We start from the raw sequence: 17500 nt of genomic DNA, 5'->3' as shown, positions 1-17500 counted from the left end.
CGTGTGAAAGAGATGAAGAAAAGGTAGTGGAGTATAGAAGTTATTAGGAAATGTGTGGGTATGTTAGCATCAGAGAGTGTGTGAGTGCGAGGGCCCTGGGAAGTAAAGGAGTGCGTGACTGTATGTTTGTATATATGTATAACTGTGAACCACTGAAAAAAACCCTTGGAATGCACTTATGTATGCATGGTTTATCTTTTTGTCCTTAATACTGATACTGTCTTCAATATTCATTAAACTGTTCTAAGACATCACACATTACAACTCCTTTTCACCAACTCTCCGTTTTCTTTCTCCTCCAACCCCCTGCATGTCATCTCGCTCTTCCAACTTCCTAACTCCTCTCCATTCACTCTTCCCGTAGTCATTTCTCACACCACCTTGTCAACTTTTCCCATTTCTCGCGCCCTTTTTCGCTTCCTCTTACTTGTTTTTTCCTTTCCCTTTTTGCTTTTACCACATGAACACTGCCTCACTTCACCACCACCACCACCACTACTACTATTACTATTACCACCATCGCCACAGTAATAATACGAGTACAAGAACGATTCCGGGCCGCCCTTACCTCCCGTCATCTCTCTCACTCGTAGGCAGATCGACAGCAACAAGTTTATGCATCTTCCCGAGGGTTTGCTGGACGATCTGAAGCGGGTGGAGCAGGTGAAGCTCTCCATGAACCCGTGGCACTGCGACTGCTTCATCCTCTATCTAACCAGGTGTGTTTTTGTGGATGTGGATGTGGATTTTGTTTAGGCGCCGCAACAACTAGGGTCATATGGCGCCGCGAAGATATTTAAATTAAAACTATAGTTTATGAAAACTAAAAGCAGTTAAAAACAGTAAAATTAAAAGTAACTAAAAACTAAAACTACAATGAAATTAAATAAAACATTAAAATACATAATAAAAAGAAATAAAATTCACAAATTGGGGAGGAGGCCAGCTTCTCCCAGAAATCTAAAAACGTCATAGCCAGGAGCCAGAGAAGCTGGTCCAAGGACCTTAGATACGTAATAGACACCGCTATCTCTACCTCGACAACGGTAGAGGTAGCGGTGTCGTAACTCAATTAAACTAGGGCACTCTACAAGCAGGTGCCGTACAGTGAGCGGCACCAAGCAGTCATCACAGTAAGGTTGAGAGTCCCTGGTCAAGAGATACTTTTGTGTAAGATACGTGTGACCTATTCTGAGCCGCGCTAATACAATCTGTTTACGGCGGTCGCGAATATGGGTGTATGTCTAGTCAGGGAGAACGGAAGTGGTGATCTCTCCCATTTTCGAGGTGGCAACACCCGTTTGCCACCTGCTCTGCCATCTCGCAACAATCGCCAGACGGATGGACTGAAATACATCTCTAAACGGGACAGGGGCAGAGGGTGGAGCGCGACTTACTGCCTCTTTAGCAAGGCCATCTGCGTGTTCATTCCCAGGAACACCAACGTGACCAGGGACCCAGCAAAACCCAACACGATATCCTCTTCTCATAAGCAGGTATAGCCACTCCAAAGCTGATAAAACCAATGGGTGAAGGGAAATGATAGAGGAGAGAGCGTAAGAACACTGCGAGAGTCACTAAAAATTGTAAAAGAAGAAACTGGGAGAGTAAAAATTATCTGCAAAGCAAGGACTATGGCAGACAGCTCCGCAGTAAAGACTGATGCCACTGCAGGAAGGCTGCCAGACCAGAGCCTTTCGGCCTACCGGTGAGTGATGCGAACCATCATCACTCCTACCGGTCATCGGAGGACGAGGGTCAGGCTGGACTGCACTTTTCGACACAGTGGGTCCACGAGGGACGGCTGTGACAATATCATCGAACGACTCCATGCTAACACCATCCTCATCACAAGAAGCCCGATTTGAGACAGAGGGCGTCACAGAAGGCTGAACAGAAACCATTGGAGCCACCATTGCAGAGCGGTCCCTGGAGGACTCACGATCACGTGCACCAGGAGAAACCTTAGATTGCTTTGGCTGAGCTAAATCTATCGACTCCGCAGAGCCGCGGTGCCGTTTGGTCAGGCCCTTCAAAGGCTTAGGCGATACAGGAGGGAAATGAACATCAACTACATGGGTCACTTTGGTCAAGTCCGGATTATTCTCGTCATATCTTACAGATGGCTTAACTGAGTCATCGGACAAAAGGGCAAATCTATTAGCCAAACGAACAGGACCACCAGCCCCAACAGAGCGAGAGGTAGCAGAGTTGTCTTCGGACCTGCAGACTCAGCTGAAGAGCGAGCGGCCAATGAAGCATAGGATGTCGCACCAGTACCGTCCTTCTGGCGGTAGAGGAGTTCACGGCGGGCACTACCAAGGCTGAAGAACTGACTATTAGCAAGCTGTAAAATATCCTGCACCAAGTGATACCTTGGGCATTGCCTGGAACGTACTTGGTGAGTATTACGGCAATGGAAACAATAAGCAGCAGAATTGCAATGCTCCTCAGAATGTGAGTCTAGTGCTGAGCAATTACTGCATCGAGAAGCTTCCTTACAGGAGCTTTTACCATGGCTGTACCCATAGTATGAGAAAAACTGAAGAGGGCCGATATGAACACGGTCAGGAAAGGTGGAACCAAAAAAGGTGAGAAGTACCATGTTGGAGGAATTCCTCATCTTACTCACCTTTTGGACTGAGCTAGGACACATAGCCAGTATTTCCTCCTCAGGAAATTCATAAAGATCCTGACTGTACACACAACCTTTACTATAATTAAAAGTGGGATGAGCCTTCACGGTCTCAAACATGCCGTCAGTAGGGCATGGGAGATGTTGTAACATCCTTGCCTGCATAATATCTTTAGCTCGTACGAGCACCCCCTTACCGTACTTCTTCAGATTCCCCTCAGGAATTGTGCCGATTTCTTTGGCAAGGTACCGGGAGGCATGGATGAAATTCCCACGCCCATTTCTATAGTACGCCACAAACCAACGAGGAGGCGGGATCTGGCGGACTTCAGGAACTGAATTCTCTGAATGGTGGTCGAAAAGATTTGGGATGTAGTCCGTGTCAATATCCGAAATATTGCGAGTGGAGAAGTTTTGTCTTAAAGCCAGAGCCAGCAAGGGGCAAGGATGCTACATGTTCTAAAGCCAAACAGAAACGTCACATAGCAGCGGTTAGATGGAAAGTTCTTATCATAAACAAGTCGAATGGAGAACCGTGCCATACACCTTGAGAAGTGAGTGCAAGGCGTGATAAGAAAATGATGGATTAACATTTACCATCAAAAGGGAGTCATAACCAGCAGAAATGCGTCCTCAGAAGAACTCCCAGAACAGGAGACTGCTGTGGGAGGCCCTTGTGGAGGGGAATCCTCCTTCCTACTCAGACCTGAAGATGACGTCTCGCAGGCCAGGTCAGCCACCTCACGAGAACCTGATAGTTTTTTGTGTTTAACCATAGGTATAAAGTTACACAAAAGATTAGCTCCACGGGCAAGGGAAACCACCTACTGGGACTACAATGGGAGCGAGTGCTGGCTGCCGTGGATGGGGTACCTCGTCCCCATGCGGACCAGTCGTTTTAAAAAAAAGGCCCCACATGATGCGAATGTTTGTCCACGACAGAGCTGAGACCCCCCTCCCAAAACATCCCAGCCTTGACACCCAATCATCCAGCACAGGACAGCCCCTATTGGGCGATCCCTCCAGCGGGTGGCTCTGCTGGTCCACTGGCAGCTTACATAGGAACCATTTAGTCTGGCCCCTCACTGGCGACCTTACTAGCATGGGTAGCCCTCTCCCCCTCGAAAGGACGGAGCAGGGGCCTAAGCCCCCTCTAGCCTAGCTCGCCAGGTCACAGGGGCACGCAAGCCCCCCCACCACGACAAGGCGGTTCCCATCTGTGGGGGGCAGGTGTGTAGGAGATGCATGGGGCAGGTGTGTAGGAGATGCATGGGACAGCTGGTATAGGCGAGGAAGGGGAGGAAATAAAATGTCTGGTCATAATGGAGATGATGAGAAAGATGGTAGTGAGTCAGTAAAGTGCGTTACAGTAGAGGTGTTTCTGATACTTTCTTACATACATAAATACATACATCGGATCATGGTAGTGTACTTCATCGCTACTCCATTTCCTGCACCGATTGTGACAATGATATAGAAATATCATATGTGTCACTATTCCATCACCAGTCTCCTCTTCAGGCAGGTCAGGTCAAGTGTAGGTCGGAAGCTTGGCCTTTGTATCGGCGCTTCCCTGATGTTGTTTCTTATCTTTTTTTTTTCTTTATACCATGTGGGCTTTTCACGGGAATTTATGGGCTAAAGGAGATACTTTTTGGGGTACCTCCTATCTCAAAGCCCACCCGCTAGGAAACCGTTGCCCCAAGTGAGGAAGCTCAACCTACACTCGGACCGTGGACAGATTCAAACCCGTGCGCTTGGAGACCCCCTCGGACCCCAAAGCACGCATGGTTCCACTGTACCACTGGTCTGTCCATCAAGTTCTTCCGTTGACTTTTTCTCTTCTTCCACACTTCACACACTATTTCCTACTCTTGTATCCTTACTGTCAAAAAGTAATTGTCCTATATAACGTTTTCTATCTTTCGGTCCCCCCTACAGATGGCTCCACAGCAACCCGGACAAAATATGGGACCGCCAACCCAAGTGCCGCGGCCCTGGCGATCTCGGAGGCAAACCTGTGATCGACATGACATTCAACAGCGTGTGTGATGGGCAGTGGGCGTCCATGACCAAGATCCAAGGCAGGGTGTAAGGAGGAGGAGGAGGAGGAGGAGGAGGAGGAGGAGGAGGAGGAGGAGGAGGAGGACGAGGAGGAGGAGGAGGGAGGTGGTGTGATAAAATGGCAAGGTGTGAATAATGACTGCATTGCGTTGGCATTATGAGCAATATATGAAGATTGGTAAAAAGCAGAACAGTGAGGAAAGGGATGAGGTGTGAGAGAGAGAGAGAGAGAGAGAGAGAGAGAGAGAGAGAGAGAGAGAGAGAGAGAGAGTGAGTGAGTGAGTGAGTGAGTGAGTGAGTGAGTGAGTGAGTGAGTGAGTGAGTGAGAGAGAGAGAGAGAGACTCTGAGTGAGTGAGTGTGTGTGTGTGTGTGTGTGTGTGTGTGTGTGTGTGTGTGTGTGTGTGTGTGTGTGTGTGTGTAATTCACCTCTGTCGTCTGCTGGACACCCAGCCAGTCTTCCCCATTACGGAGCGAGGTCAGAGCTCATAGACCGATCTTCGGGTAGGACTGAGACCACATCAACACACAACACACACCGGGAAAGCGAGGCCACACATTAAGAGGCTTGCCCATTTGCCTCGCCGCTTCCCGGGACTCGAACCCGGCCCTCTCGATTGTGAGTCGAGCGTGCTAACCACTACACTACGCGGTGTGTGTGTGTGTGTGTGTGTGTGTGTGTGTGTGTGTGTGTGTGTGTGCGCCTGTCTGTCTGTCTGTTTGTCTGTCTGTCTGTCTGTGTCTGTGTCTGTGTGTGTGTGTGTGTGTTCAGTGAGTTGAGTATTACACAGCAAAACATCACTAACCTCATATTTAACTGATGTGTATTTCTATAAAAAAATGTTTGTATGTTCGCTCTTCAGACATTGATGATGATGATGATGATGATGATGATGATGATAATGAAAGCAAGTGTTTAATTTCCCAGCGTCTGATTCAGTTGGGTTATAAGTGTCTTTTTACAATGTTTACTCTACACACAAGGTTTGCTGCTTGCGTCTCTTTACTTATGACGCAATTTTTACAATTATACAGAAACTGTAACGCTGACAAGGCTGAATGAAATAATAAAACTTTAATGTGAGCATACACAAGTTGTTTCAAGTATCCCCCCTTTTTTTTTTATTGATTAATTAATTATTTTTACCAAGGCGAATCACGAGCTCAGCTAGTTTTCTTGAAATATTAGGGGACATGAAATTTCCAAAGTAGCAAGTCTAAAGTTGGAATCTCGTTCTGATCCTTGCATGTCATAATTGTCTTGGTTTGGTTAACTTTGTCCATCATTGTATAAAATGATGACTACCTCCCACACATGTCTACTGGAACGTTCCGTCCCTTACAAAAGTACAAAATACAGCTCCTCCACGACCTGGGTTGTCTTAGATAAGAATCATGTAGAGTCATGCATTAGACAGCTGTATCTGTTGATTCTGTAGTTCTATCCATGAAAATGATCTCAAGATAATCAGAATAGACGCTATCATCTCACAGGCTGCAAATGCAATGACCTGAATCATCTCCATTGTCATCCACTTGTATCTACATTTTATCTTTTTCATAGATCGACTATTTCTTTCACTATTTTTGTCAACTGTTTAATTTTTTTCCCAAAAGATATAGTAGTACGACTTTCATCTTTTATCTCTTGCTATCCACTACTCCCACCACCACCACACACCAACCACCATCATCACACACCGCCATCACCACCTCACCTTATCTCCATGTATCACCACAACTTCTCTCCAGTGACTGTCAGCTGCAGCACCAGTCACCATTCCTCATCAGTTACCACACCTTACCGTTCCTAATTTCTCGCAGCGATTTTCATGGAAAGTTTTGCTCTGATCCAACATACTCCATGAATGGGAAGTAACGACAACACAACACTCCACCACGACTCAGCTCCACCCAGTCCACCTCTGTCGATCAACACCATCGGTACCACACAACCCTGACTTCCTTGTTGCCACCAGTACACACACACACACACACACACACACACACACACACACACAAGGCGTCACACAAACACGCCAGTCCTTGATATCTTCACCGACGCCTAATCCTCTGTATCTGATTCGTCGATCTATACAATTTTCCTTTCACCGTAACTAATTTCTTCCCTCCCTTCCTCCCTCCCACCCTCCCTTTCCTCAGCCCTCCGTCCCTCTCCATCTCCAGCCCACTCATCCCTCCCGTCCCTGCCGCCGCTGCCCACCACCACCTGGTCTTCAGATCATCCTGGATTATGCAAATAATTGGTCGTCACACATAATTAAAACGCTCGGCCAATTTAAACATTGATGCTACGGGTATTGGGCGCCAGGGACCAAGGCAGCACCCTCGCCGGCACCACCCTGAGCCTTAGGGACGCTGAGGGGAAGGTGGTGGTTAGCATGTCCCCTTGACTGGCATAGGCCCTCTGGTCGACTGATCGCGCCTGACCTGTCTATCATCGGGCGGTTAAGTCCCAAACGGAAGACTCTTTTAGAAATCTATTTTTTTCCTTCCTCCTTCGGGATATTACGGCAAATAGCGGCTCATCTGCGTCACAGTGAAAACATGATCCACACAATCGGTTATGAAACTGATATGTAAACGGCAGCGGCTACACGAACGGATGGAAGGTGAGTGTTTAGGTTCGTCTTGGTTCCTTCACGCACGACGATAGCTACTGCATGGTGGGATTTGGCTGGCGGTAACTGTTAGATACTTGTCTGTCTGTTCCACCATACTACACACACACACACACACACACACACACACTGAACACGACCAACAAACACCAAACAACACATAGCCAGTGAAGCAGCCAATATAAACAGCGTCTCTAGCATCACCAAAGAACGAAACAAAAAAACCCGCAAACGCCCACAAATAAACAAACCGCCAATGAATTCCAGCAAAGCAAGAAAGCGTCTCCAGCCTTTCCACGTGTTAATTCTTAAGGGCATCAATATACTAAAGCCTCGGGGATCCATTATGTCTCCCAATCCTGTGTCTACATCAAATTCTCGTTTACCTAATTTGATAAAGGCGTGTGACATCATAGAAAATGGAGACGAAAAGAAGGAGGAGGAGGAGGAGGAGGAGGAGGAGAGCGGTAGTAACAGAGGGGGAGATACAGAAAGCGGGAAGAAGCAGGTAGTCGAGAGGAAGAATGAAAAGGAAGGAGGGAGGGAGGGAGGGAGGGAAAGGAGGGAATGAGGCTTGCCCGACACACCTTCCTTTCATGGCGCCCTCCACACTTAATAAGGTATACATTTATTACGTCATTACGAGGACCGCGGCAGCTGAGGATCTGTGAGGATGAGCCGCGTGTGGACCGACTGGCGGGCGGGAGAGGGAAGGAAGGGGACACACACACACACACACACACACACACACACACACACACACACACACACACACACACACACACACACGATCACATGAAGCGCCAAGAAACGATACGATCAAAAACGTTAACATTTTCTTTGCAATTTTACGAAGCGTTCAATAAAGAGTGACATTGTGAACGTTTTTTGAGCGACACGATTCTGGCTTACGAAGGACGTGAGAGTTATTCATTTGATTGAGGATGGGTCGGACGGAACACGGAGGAGGCGAGTGAAGAGGGAGAAGGAACGAGGAGGGACGAAGAGCAGTGGGACGTCCTGGCTAAGGTGGGGAATAATTGAGGTTTTGTTCGGGACAGTTTCTTGCTGCTATGAATGTGTGAGGGACACGACGATTGGCCACGCTCCTCCTCCCGCCATACTCTGACACCCCTCCTCTCTCTCTCTCTCTCTCTCTCTCTCTCTCTCTCTCTCTCTCTCCTTCCGGCTCTTCATTTTTTACAAACTCGTCTCCTCTGATCCCCTTTCCTCCCTTTTCTTTTTTGTTTTCTAACTTGTCGCAGTTCCTTCCTACTTTTCTGTACGTCGTTCTAGTATTATTTCACACCCTTCATCTCTCTCTCTCTCTCTCTCTCTCTCTCTCTCTCTCTCTCTCTCTCTCTCTCTCGAACGCATGCATCGTATTTTCCACTTGCTCGCCTGTCGTCCTCCTCCTCCTCCTCCTCCTCCTCCTCTTCACTATCCAATATTTGTTCTTTATCTTTCCTTTGTTCCCCTCCCCTCGTCCCATCCTCTCCTCCTCCCTCCCTCCCAGCCGTTCCTTTCCCCTCCTTTCCCTTTCTCTAATGGACGTCATCCACAATAAAATAGCTAAGGGGAGGTGTATTTTTCTCTCACTTCCTCTCACTCAGTGCTGGCTGGGAATGTTCCTCTCGCAGTCCATCCCTATGAGAGAGAGAGAGAGAGAGAGAGAGAGAGAGAGAGAGAGAGAGAGAGAGAGAGAGAGAGAGAGAGAGAGAGAGAGAGAGAGAGAGAGAGAGAGAGAGAGAGAGAGAGAGAGAGCTTATTCCCAAATTTGTTTTCCGTCTTCTTTTTATATTTGTGACTATTTTCTTTTCAGAAGCCAAAAGATACACACACACACACACACACACACACACACACACACACACACACACACACACACACACACAAACGGGAAGAGAAGTAGGAAAAAACGAATGAAATACAAGATGAGGGAAGGAGATAGAAAGCGGAGTGCGAGAAGAAAGAAAGGGTGAAGAAAGGAGGCGAGGAAGACAGGAAACCAGGAAGAGTAGGAAAGAGGTGAAGGAAGGGAGACTAACAGAGAAAAGGGAAAGAGGGGAAGAGGACGGAAAGGGGAAGGATGAAGGGATAGGGGTAAAAGGAGAGGAGGAGGAGGAGGAGGAGGAGGAGGAGGAGGAGGAGGAGGAGGGATGTCGGAGGCGAGACCCAGATTACAATAACTGGAGCAACGTCGGTGTGAGTGGTGTCCAATCGTCCATTTATGATATTGCATTCCACGCGCCAGCCAGGAATCCCAATATTAGACATACCTCGAGCGACGCCAAATCTGCCCGCCCCGCTGCTCCAGGCCAGGAGGAGGAAGGGGGGGGAGAGGAGCCAGGGGGCCAGAGGGGGCAAGGCAGGACTTCACACCCGGACGCAGTTTCCAATTTTAAGTTCGCACCCTTTTCTTCACTGGGTCTGGATACACAAATATTGAAACGGTAAGGTTGGCTGGTGTCGCGGGTGAAGGGGGAGTGAGGGGATGGGATGGATAGGGAGGGGGACTGAGGAGCTGCATGGAGGGAGTGTGGGTGAGGGTGAGGAGGGAGGTGACGTTAAGGAAGGAGCGGGTGTGATGTGTGGTTTGTGTGTGAGCTTCCTAGAGACATGACGGCTGCTATCCTCCTCCTCCTCCTCCTCCTCCTCCTCCTCCTCCTCCTCCTCCTACTGCTGCTGCTACTCCTTCTCCTACTGCTGCTACTCCTCCTCCTACTGCTCCTCCTCCTCCTCCTCCTCCTCCTCCTCCTCCTCCTCCTCCTCCTCCTCCTCCTCCTACTACTACTACTACTACTGGTCCTCCTCCTCTTCCTCTTTCTACCGCATACCTGACGGGGGTCCGCGTGCCCGTCCGCCAAACAATAGGATCTCGTGGGAGGGAGTGAGAGAGGGAAGAGGGGAGGTGAGGGGAGGTGAAGGGAGAAAGGCTGGGTTGTCCAAAGGTTCCATCGCCTCTACTTCAGCTTCATTACGTTTCACGCGACAACTAGGCGGCGTGACCCTCCATCCGCCACCTCGCACAGAGACTTCGATCCTCTCCCAATACACAACGATTCAGAGCACCGTTGTTACCCTCCCACGCTTCCACGCGCCAGCCCATCACGCTTCCAGAAAAATGTAAGGCTGTCACCACCTATACATACCCCCTAACACCTTCCACAGCCTCCCACACACTACCAAGAGCGACATTGACAACCAACAACATACGCCAGCACCCTCAACCCTCAACCCTCCCCCGCCATCACTGACAGCACCGCCATCTACCTTCCACTAAATAAAAAGAAAGAAAAATGGAGACAAAAATCTTCAGGGGAGCGGAGGGAAGGGGAGTCGCTCGCCAACAATGGAAGCCAAGTCTGTTCTTTCATAAACTAGGTGATTGTGTCTTGCTTACGCGCCGTCGGGACTATATTTGTCATTCTGGGCATACCAGCGCTGGCCCGAGTCGTGAGCAGGCGTCTTGATCGTCGGATTTAGAGCAATATTATCTCCCCTCAATGAAGCGACCGTCCAGAGGAAATATTTCAGACAGCAACGCACCCTCCAGCTCCCCTCTTCTTCTCTCTCTCTCTCTCTCTCTCTCTCTCTCTCTCTCTTGCCGAGTTTCTATTAGTATTTCCTCCATGTTTCCTCCCGGTCTTCTCTTTGCTTGTCTTCTTTCCCTTCCGTTATTTTCCCTTTAGGTATTTCAGTTTCATTTTTCCAGAGAGAGAGAGAGAGAGAGAGAGAGAGAGAGAGAGAGAAGTGAGGCGCAAAGAGGGGGGCGGAGGAGAGGAAAGAGCATGGTAAAATGTGAGGAGTGACAGAGAGAGAGAGAGAGAGAGAGAGAGAGAGAGAGAGAGAGAGAGAGAGAGAGAGAGAGAGAGAGAGAGAGAGAGAGAGAGAGAGAGAGAGAGAGAGAGAGAGAGAGAGAGAGAGAGAGAGAGAGAGAGAGAGAGCTGGACAAAGAAAAAAAAAGGGACAAAGGCGAATGTTTATTGAAAGATCGAAAAGTGAACTAAAACGAGAACCTTTCTGAAAACTGTCTTCGGTTTCATATCAAAAGGCAGCAAACATCGAAAATCTTGACTACACACATTACTACGATTTGTATTTATTTCTTTTATGACCATCTTTTTTTTATTCTTTCTTAACTTCCTTATTTCATCAACTTCATATCTCTCTTATTTCTGCTCCTTCTCGTTTTCTAATCCTCCTCTTTTGTTTTATGTTATCCTATATTATAATTTTTTTTGCTTTTACCATTTTCCTTTTCCTATTCCAGTTTTATTTCTTTTTCTTTTCTATCCTCTCTTCGAAACCAAATATTTGTTCTCTCTTGCTTTTCTTTCTCTTTCCTATTTACTCCGATTTTCGTTCCCTCCATTCTCTCCTTGCTTTTTACTTCCCACACTCTACCTATTCATAATTCAATCTTCCTATTTACATTATCCTTTTCTTCCATCATTTACCTGTCATTTTATTTGATTCACTGACAAAAAACGCCATCGACAATATTTGAAAAAACAAATTGTGGCGCCATATGATTCCGATGCTGTGGCGCCATACAACCAATCCATCAATCAAGTCTCTAAAACAACAGAAGAATCACTCCATAGCAACCAGAACAGTAAATTTCACTCTAGCTCTGCACATCCATTTATGTTGCTGTGCCCACTGTTGTCCTGTCTGTTCGTTTGCTTTTTCCCCCTTCTGTATATCTGTCTTTTGTCTGTCTGTCTGTCTCTCTTTCCCCTTTATGGTCACACAATCCGAGCCTCTCTTCGCCCCAAGCGGTCTTACTGTTCTGAGATCCTTCGTAAACTGTTTGTCCAACCTTTGTGATGCTTTTTTCAGCCCTCCATCGTCTTCTTTCGTGGTATTCATGAGAGGAGGGATGTGTGTGTGTGTGTGTGTGTGTGTGTGTGTGTGTGTGTGTGTGTGTGTGTGTGTGTGTGTGTGTGTGTGTGTGTGTGTGTGTGTGTGTGTGTGTGTGTGTGTGTGTGTGTGGTCCTGCCGCAGTTTGCACAGGACGATGCCTATTTTTTTAATGGTTACGTTCACTCTATTTATTATGTTGTGTTCTGCTGTGTTTATATTTGTGCTTTATTTCCCTGTGTGTTTGGTTAGAAGCTGCGCCGTTATGTTCTTCCCCATCATTTAATCTGCCCATTCTGCTCTGAGGTTGTTACCTACTGCAATATATTTTTGTAGTGGTATAATGTTACGCTAGGGTGGCTCGCAATAGACGGGCAGCCAATAGAGTTGAAGTGGGATAAAAAAAAGTCTTCGACTGCGATAACCAAGAAAGATAAATTTGCAGCTAAATGACCTAAAAAGATGATATTCTCCTACCTCAATTCTCCACTTCTATCTCTTCCTTCTTTGTAACTTCATCACCTCCATTTCACTCATCCTTTTTCCATTCCCTTCCATATTTTATCTCATTCTCTCCTTCCTTCATTCTTTCCTCCATTCCAGGCTTTCTCTCTACTACTCCCTGTTCTCCTCCTGTCCTCCCACCCTCGCGAAGACTCAGTCCTCATCAATAAGCCAGCTCGGCACGGCGCCCCGAGACTCAGCGCCTCAAACACACGAGTAATGCGTGAGCGGCAAGTTAGCGTGGTGTGGTGCCTCGCTTCAGCGGCACCCAGTGAGGCGGAACAGTGCCACGGAACAGTGCTACCCAGCCAGGTGACAGGCGCGCGCACACACTCACGCACGCACACAGGCACACATGAACGGACGCACACACTTGTATCGATAATATTTCAGCGATTTCAAGCACACACACACACACACACACACACACACACACCGTGTAGTGTAGTGGTTAGCACGCTCGGCTCACAATCGAGAGGGCCAGGGTTCGAATCCCGGGAAGCGGCGAGGCAAATGGGCAAGCCTCTTAATGTGTAGCCCTGTTCACCTAGCACTAAATAGGTATGGTATGTAACTCGAGAGGTTGTAGCCTCGCTTTCCCGGTGTATGGAGTGTGTTGTGGTCTCAGTCCTACCCAAAGATTGGTCTATGAGCTCTGAGCTCGCTCCATAATGGGGAAGACTGGCTGGATGACCAGTTGGCGACCGTGGTGAATTGCGTGCACACACGCACACGCACACACACACACACAGACACACAGACACACACACACACACACACACACACACACATTGTGTGTGTGTGTGTGTGTGTGTGTGTGTGTGTGTGTGTGTGTGTGTGTGTGTGTGTGTGTGTGTGTGTGTGTTACTTTCGTTTCCTCACTCGTCACACCAGTATATTATTATTATTATTATTATTATTATTATTATTATTATTATTATTATATCATCATCATCATTGTTGTTGTTCAATTATTGCTATTGTTATCATTATCATCGATAATCATTATTATTATTGTTTTAATTGTTATTTGTATGAAACTAACACACACACACACACACACACACACACACACACACACACACACACACACACACACACACACACACACAGCCTGGCACGGCCGACAACGCTCACCTCTGATGCCAGCAAACACATTACGCTCACCCGATTCTCATTAATTTCCCGCCAACCCAAACTTCGCGGCGCGGGATTCGGTCGAGCAACAGATGATATTGGGTGGTGGTTATGGTGGTGGTGGTGGTATTGTGTGGTGATGTTTCATTGTTGTGTGTGTGTGTGTGTGTGTGTGTGTGTGTGTGTGTGTGTGTGTGTGTGTGTGTGTGTGTGTGTGTGTGTGTGTGTGTGTTTCATAAAAATAACAATTAAAACAATAATAATAATGATTATCGATGATAATGATAACAATAGCAATAATTGAACAACAACAATGATGATGATAATAATAATAATAATAATAATAATAATAATAATAATAATAAAATAATAATAATAATAAAATAGTAATAACAGTACAAGTAATAAAAGCTCTGCATAGTATCCATCACCTAGAAAAAAAATAAATAATGGAAACAAAACAGAGCACAAGTGCCTTCATGTAGAGTCAGACAGGACATTTACCATCGACCACTACTACTATAGCAACTACTATTACTACTACTATACTACTATACTACTATACTACTACTACTATACTACTATACTACTATTACTACTTTTTTTTCCTATGTTATGGCCTATAGCGTCTGTAGGCATACTTGGAGTATATGTGGGAAGCGCTGTTCAGCTTCCGCCCATTAGTGGTGCAGAGAAATTTTTTTATAGTGGTACCCATATTACTTGTTACTTACTTGTTACTTGGGGTGTTTGTTCAAGGCTCCGCTCCACTGCGAGGCAGCGCTAAGCAGAGCCTCCCTCAAAAGCAACTAGCATCTATAATTGTCTTTGATTTCCATGCCGTTAAAATCATAAACTTCCTTGAACAAATATGTCTTCAATTTCTTTTTGAAGATATCGATCCTGGCACAGCCTTTGATATCACTTGGTAGTTTATTGTAAATCCTTGGTGCGCATCTTGCAAATGCTCGGCATCCCATGTCAAGGTTATTTCTTGGCTCATGTAGTCTGTATGGGTCTGCATCGTGTCTCAGCTCCATCGTAGTGTCATGGTGGAATGTTTCCAGTAAGTTCCTCAAGTACTCAGGTTTTCCAGACTGTAATGCCTGATGAGTCATAACACTAATCTTGTACTCAATTCGTGCTTTAATTGGCAGCCAATGCAGATCTATCAATACAGGTGTTATCCTCTCACGAGGAGAGACGCCTGTAATCAGTCTGGCAGCTCTGTTCATGACAAACTTTAAGTCTTTTAAGAGATACTTAGGCAGTCCATAATACAGAGAATTGCAGTAATACAGTTTGCTTATCACATGATTATGAACCAGCATCTTCGTAGTTTTCTCATCCAAGTATTTTCTGACAAAACCTATATTTTTCAGATGGTATCTTGTCGTCTTAACCACCTGCCGTATTTGATCTTTCATAGATAAATGACAGTCCAATAATACTCCCAGATCCTTCACTGTATCACGAACACCCAAACTGTTACCATCAATATATAATGTGGACATATCAATCCTCTTTAAGTCCTTATTCTTACCCACTATCAAGCATTCAGTCTTGTTTTGATTAAGTTTCAACTGCTTGGATTCCATCCATCTACCAACATCATCCATAATAAGTTTTATATTTCCTTCAACATTATCTACATTGTTCAAGGTCATGTAAAACTGTGTGTCATCAGCAAACAGTTTGAAGTCAATGTCATGTTTTCTTAGTATGTGTGAAAGTTCAATAGTATATATACAGAACAGAATAGGACCTAAAACACTGCCTTGGGGTACTCCTCTTTCTAAAATCTTCTTGTCTGAGAAAGATTTACCAACTTGAACACAGTATTGCCTGTTTGCAAGATAACTTTCTAAATATGTTAGTGCATCTCCATCAATGCCGACAGACCTGCAATCTAAAAGAAGCAATCTGTGAACAACTGTGTCAAATGCTGCACTTAAGTCCAGTAAAATTAGCAAACCACATTTTCCTTCATCCATCAGGATTATCAGATCATTGATAACTGAGCATAAAGCTGTCTCAGTCGAATAAAGTTTTCTTTAAACCGATTGATTATCCGGTAAAGCCTGCACTACTTTCAAATGGTCGAGTAATTGGTTTAATACAGCACTTTTAATAATCTTCGATAAAAAGGTCAAATTAGATACAGGTCTAAAGGAACTCAAGCACTGCGTATCCAATTTACCCTTTACAATGGGCTTTATCAATGCCATTTTTTCAGAGACAGGAAAGGTATTGTTCATGAAGCTACTGTTTATAATCAGTTTAAAAATTTCCAGAATTTCATAGAACTTCTCACTCTGAATAATATCACTAATAGGTAATGGGTCATTATCGCAGTAGGTTATATTAACTTTATGTACAATCTCCTTCACTTCATCCACACTTACTTGCTTAAAGGAGAGTAGCTTAGCCCGAGGCGTTGGCATACTCACGGGTATTTCAAGCTCCTCATTTCTAAAATTCTCCACAATCGACTTTATCTTTTGATCAAAGAAGTCAAGGAACATATTTGCCAGCACAGTGTCATTAAACCCCTCAGGCAACTTATTTATTTTCCTGTTACCTGTCAAATTATCCAGTATCTTATATAATCTACTAATGTTAGACCGTGACTCTAATGACTTCTGTCTATAGTACTGACACTTTCTCCTCTGTACAAGTTTGTTTAGCCTGTTTCTCATGTCCATATATTCCTTCTTGCCTCTTCTGTTCGTAGTCTACGCCACCTTTTTTCTTTCTTCCTTTTTTCTTTCTTAGCTATGGAAATTTCAGTATTAAACCAAGGTGCATGATCTCTTATCTTAATATCCTTTTCATGAAGTGGACACATTTCATTGTATTCTTTTTTCATGTTGCCATTATATAATTCAGACAAACAAGATTCACATTTCTCAACTGCTACTCTTCCATGAGTACACACATCATCCTTTCTTAACTGAATGGCCTGTGACACTTCAGCTATCAGCCGCTCAGGGTCAAAATCATTTTTCCTACGAAACACTGATCGCTTAGTGTACGTAGTTTCTTTTTTACAAGATATTTGAAAAGTAACCATCCTGTGCACCGGTGAAATCCTGCAGATTTCATCAACATTTACTTCTTGAACAAGATTATGATCTGAGTCACAGAAGACCAAGTCAATTACATGTCCACCAGCAGATGTTGCTTTTTCTACTTTATTGTCTAAATTAAAGGATTTCATCATATCTTGAAACTCCCTCACTATATAGTTTTCTTGTTCATCCATTCTTATATTAAAATCTCCACAAATAAAAATATTAATGCTCACCATATCCAGCAGTTCCAAGTATTTCCTGAAATCGTCAATAAACGACCGGGCACTTAGGCTTGGAGGTCTATAGACCACTATAAACATAGATTTTCTACCACCGACCTCACAGCTAACTTGCATATGTTCAAAGCTCTCCCCTCAAGCACATCTTTGGTGATGTATCACGGTGACATGTAGGTAACTTTAAACCACTCGACAAATAGCATAGCTCCAAAGCGGTATATGGTGGGATTCGAACCTACGCGTGGACGTCTGCCATATCCCATGCTTACCACCTTATCCACTACGCCACCGCCTCCCTACAACCACTACTACTACTACTACTACTACTACTATATTATACT

At 45.4% G+C, this 17500-nt stretch overlaps 1 protein-coding gene and 1 long non-coding RNA gene across 2 annotated transcripts in view; one reads left to right on the top strand and one right to left on the bottom strand.

Moving 5' to 3' along the window:
- LOC123506126 (insulin-like growth factor-binding protein complex acid labile subunit) overlaps positions 1 to 4750 on the top strand; it is an 8803-nt gene extending 4053 nt beyond the window's left edge. The window contains exons 10-11 of the mRNA XM_045258017.1: positions 594 to 719; positions 4577 to 4750. Coding sequence (XP_045113952.1) covers positions 594 to 719; positions 4577 to 4730 — 280 coding nt within the window. The 3' untranslated portion in view covers positions 4731 to 4750. The remainder of the gene's footprint in view (positions 1 to 593; positions 720 to 4576) is intronic.
- LOC123506127 overlaps positions 1 to 17500 on the bottom strand; it is a 29319-nt gene that overhangs the window by 3595 nt on the left and 8224 nt on the right. The gene's annotated exons all lie outside the window — the stretch shown is intronic.

This window comes from Portunus trituberculatus, chromosome 19 (assembly GCF_017591435.1).
Source record: "Portunus trituberculatus isolate SZX2019 chromosome 19, ASM1759143v1, whole genome shotgun sequence".
NCBI lineage: Eukaryota > Metazoa > Arthropoda > Malacostraca > Decapoda > Portunidae > Portunus > Portunus trituberculatus.
This window is presented reverse-complemented; position numbering and strand designations above follow the sequence as displayed.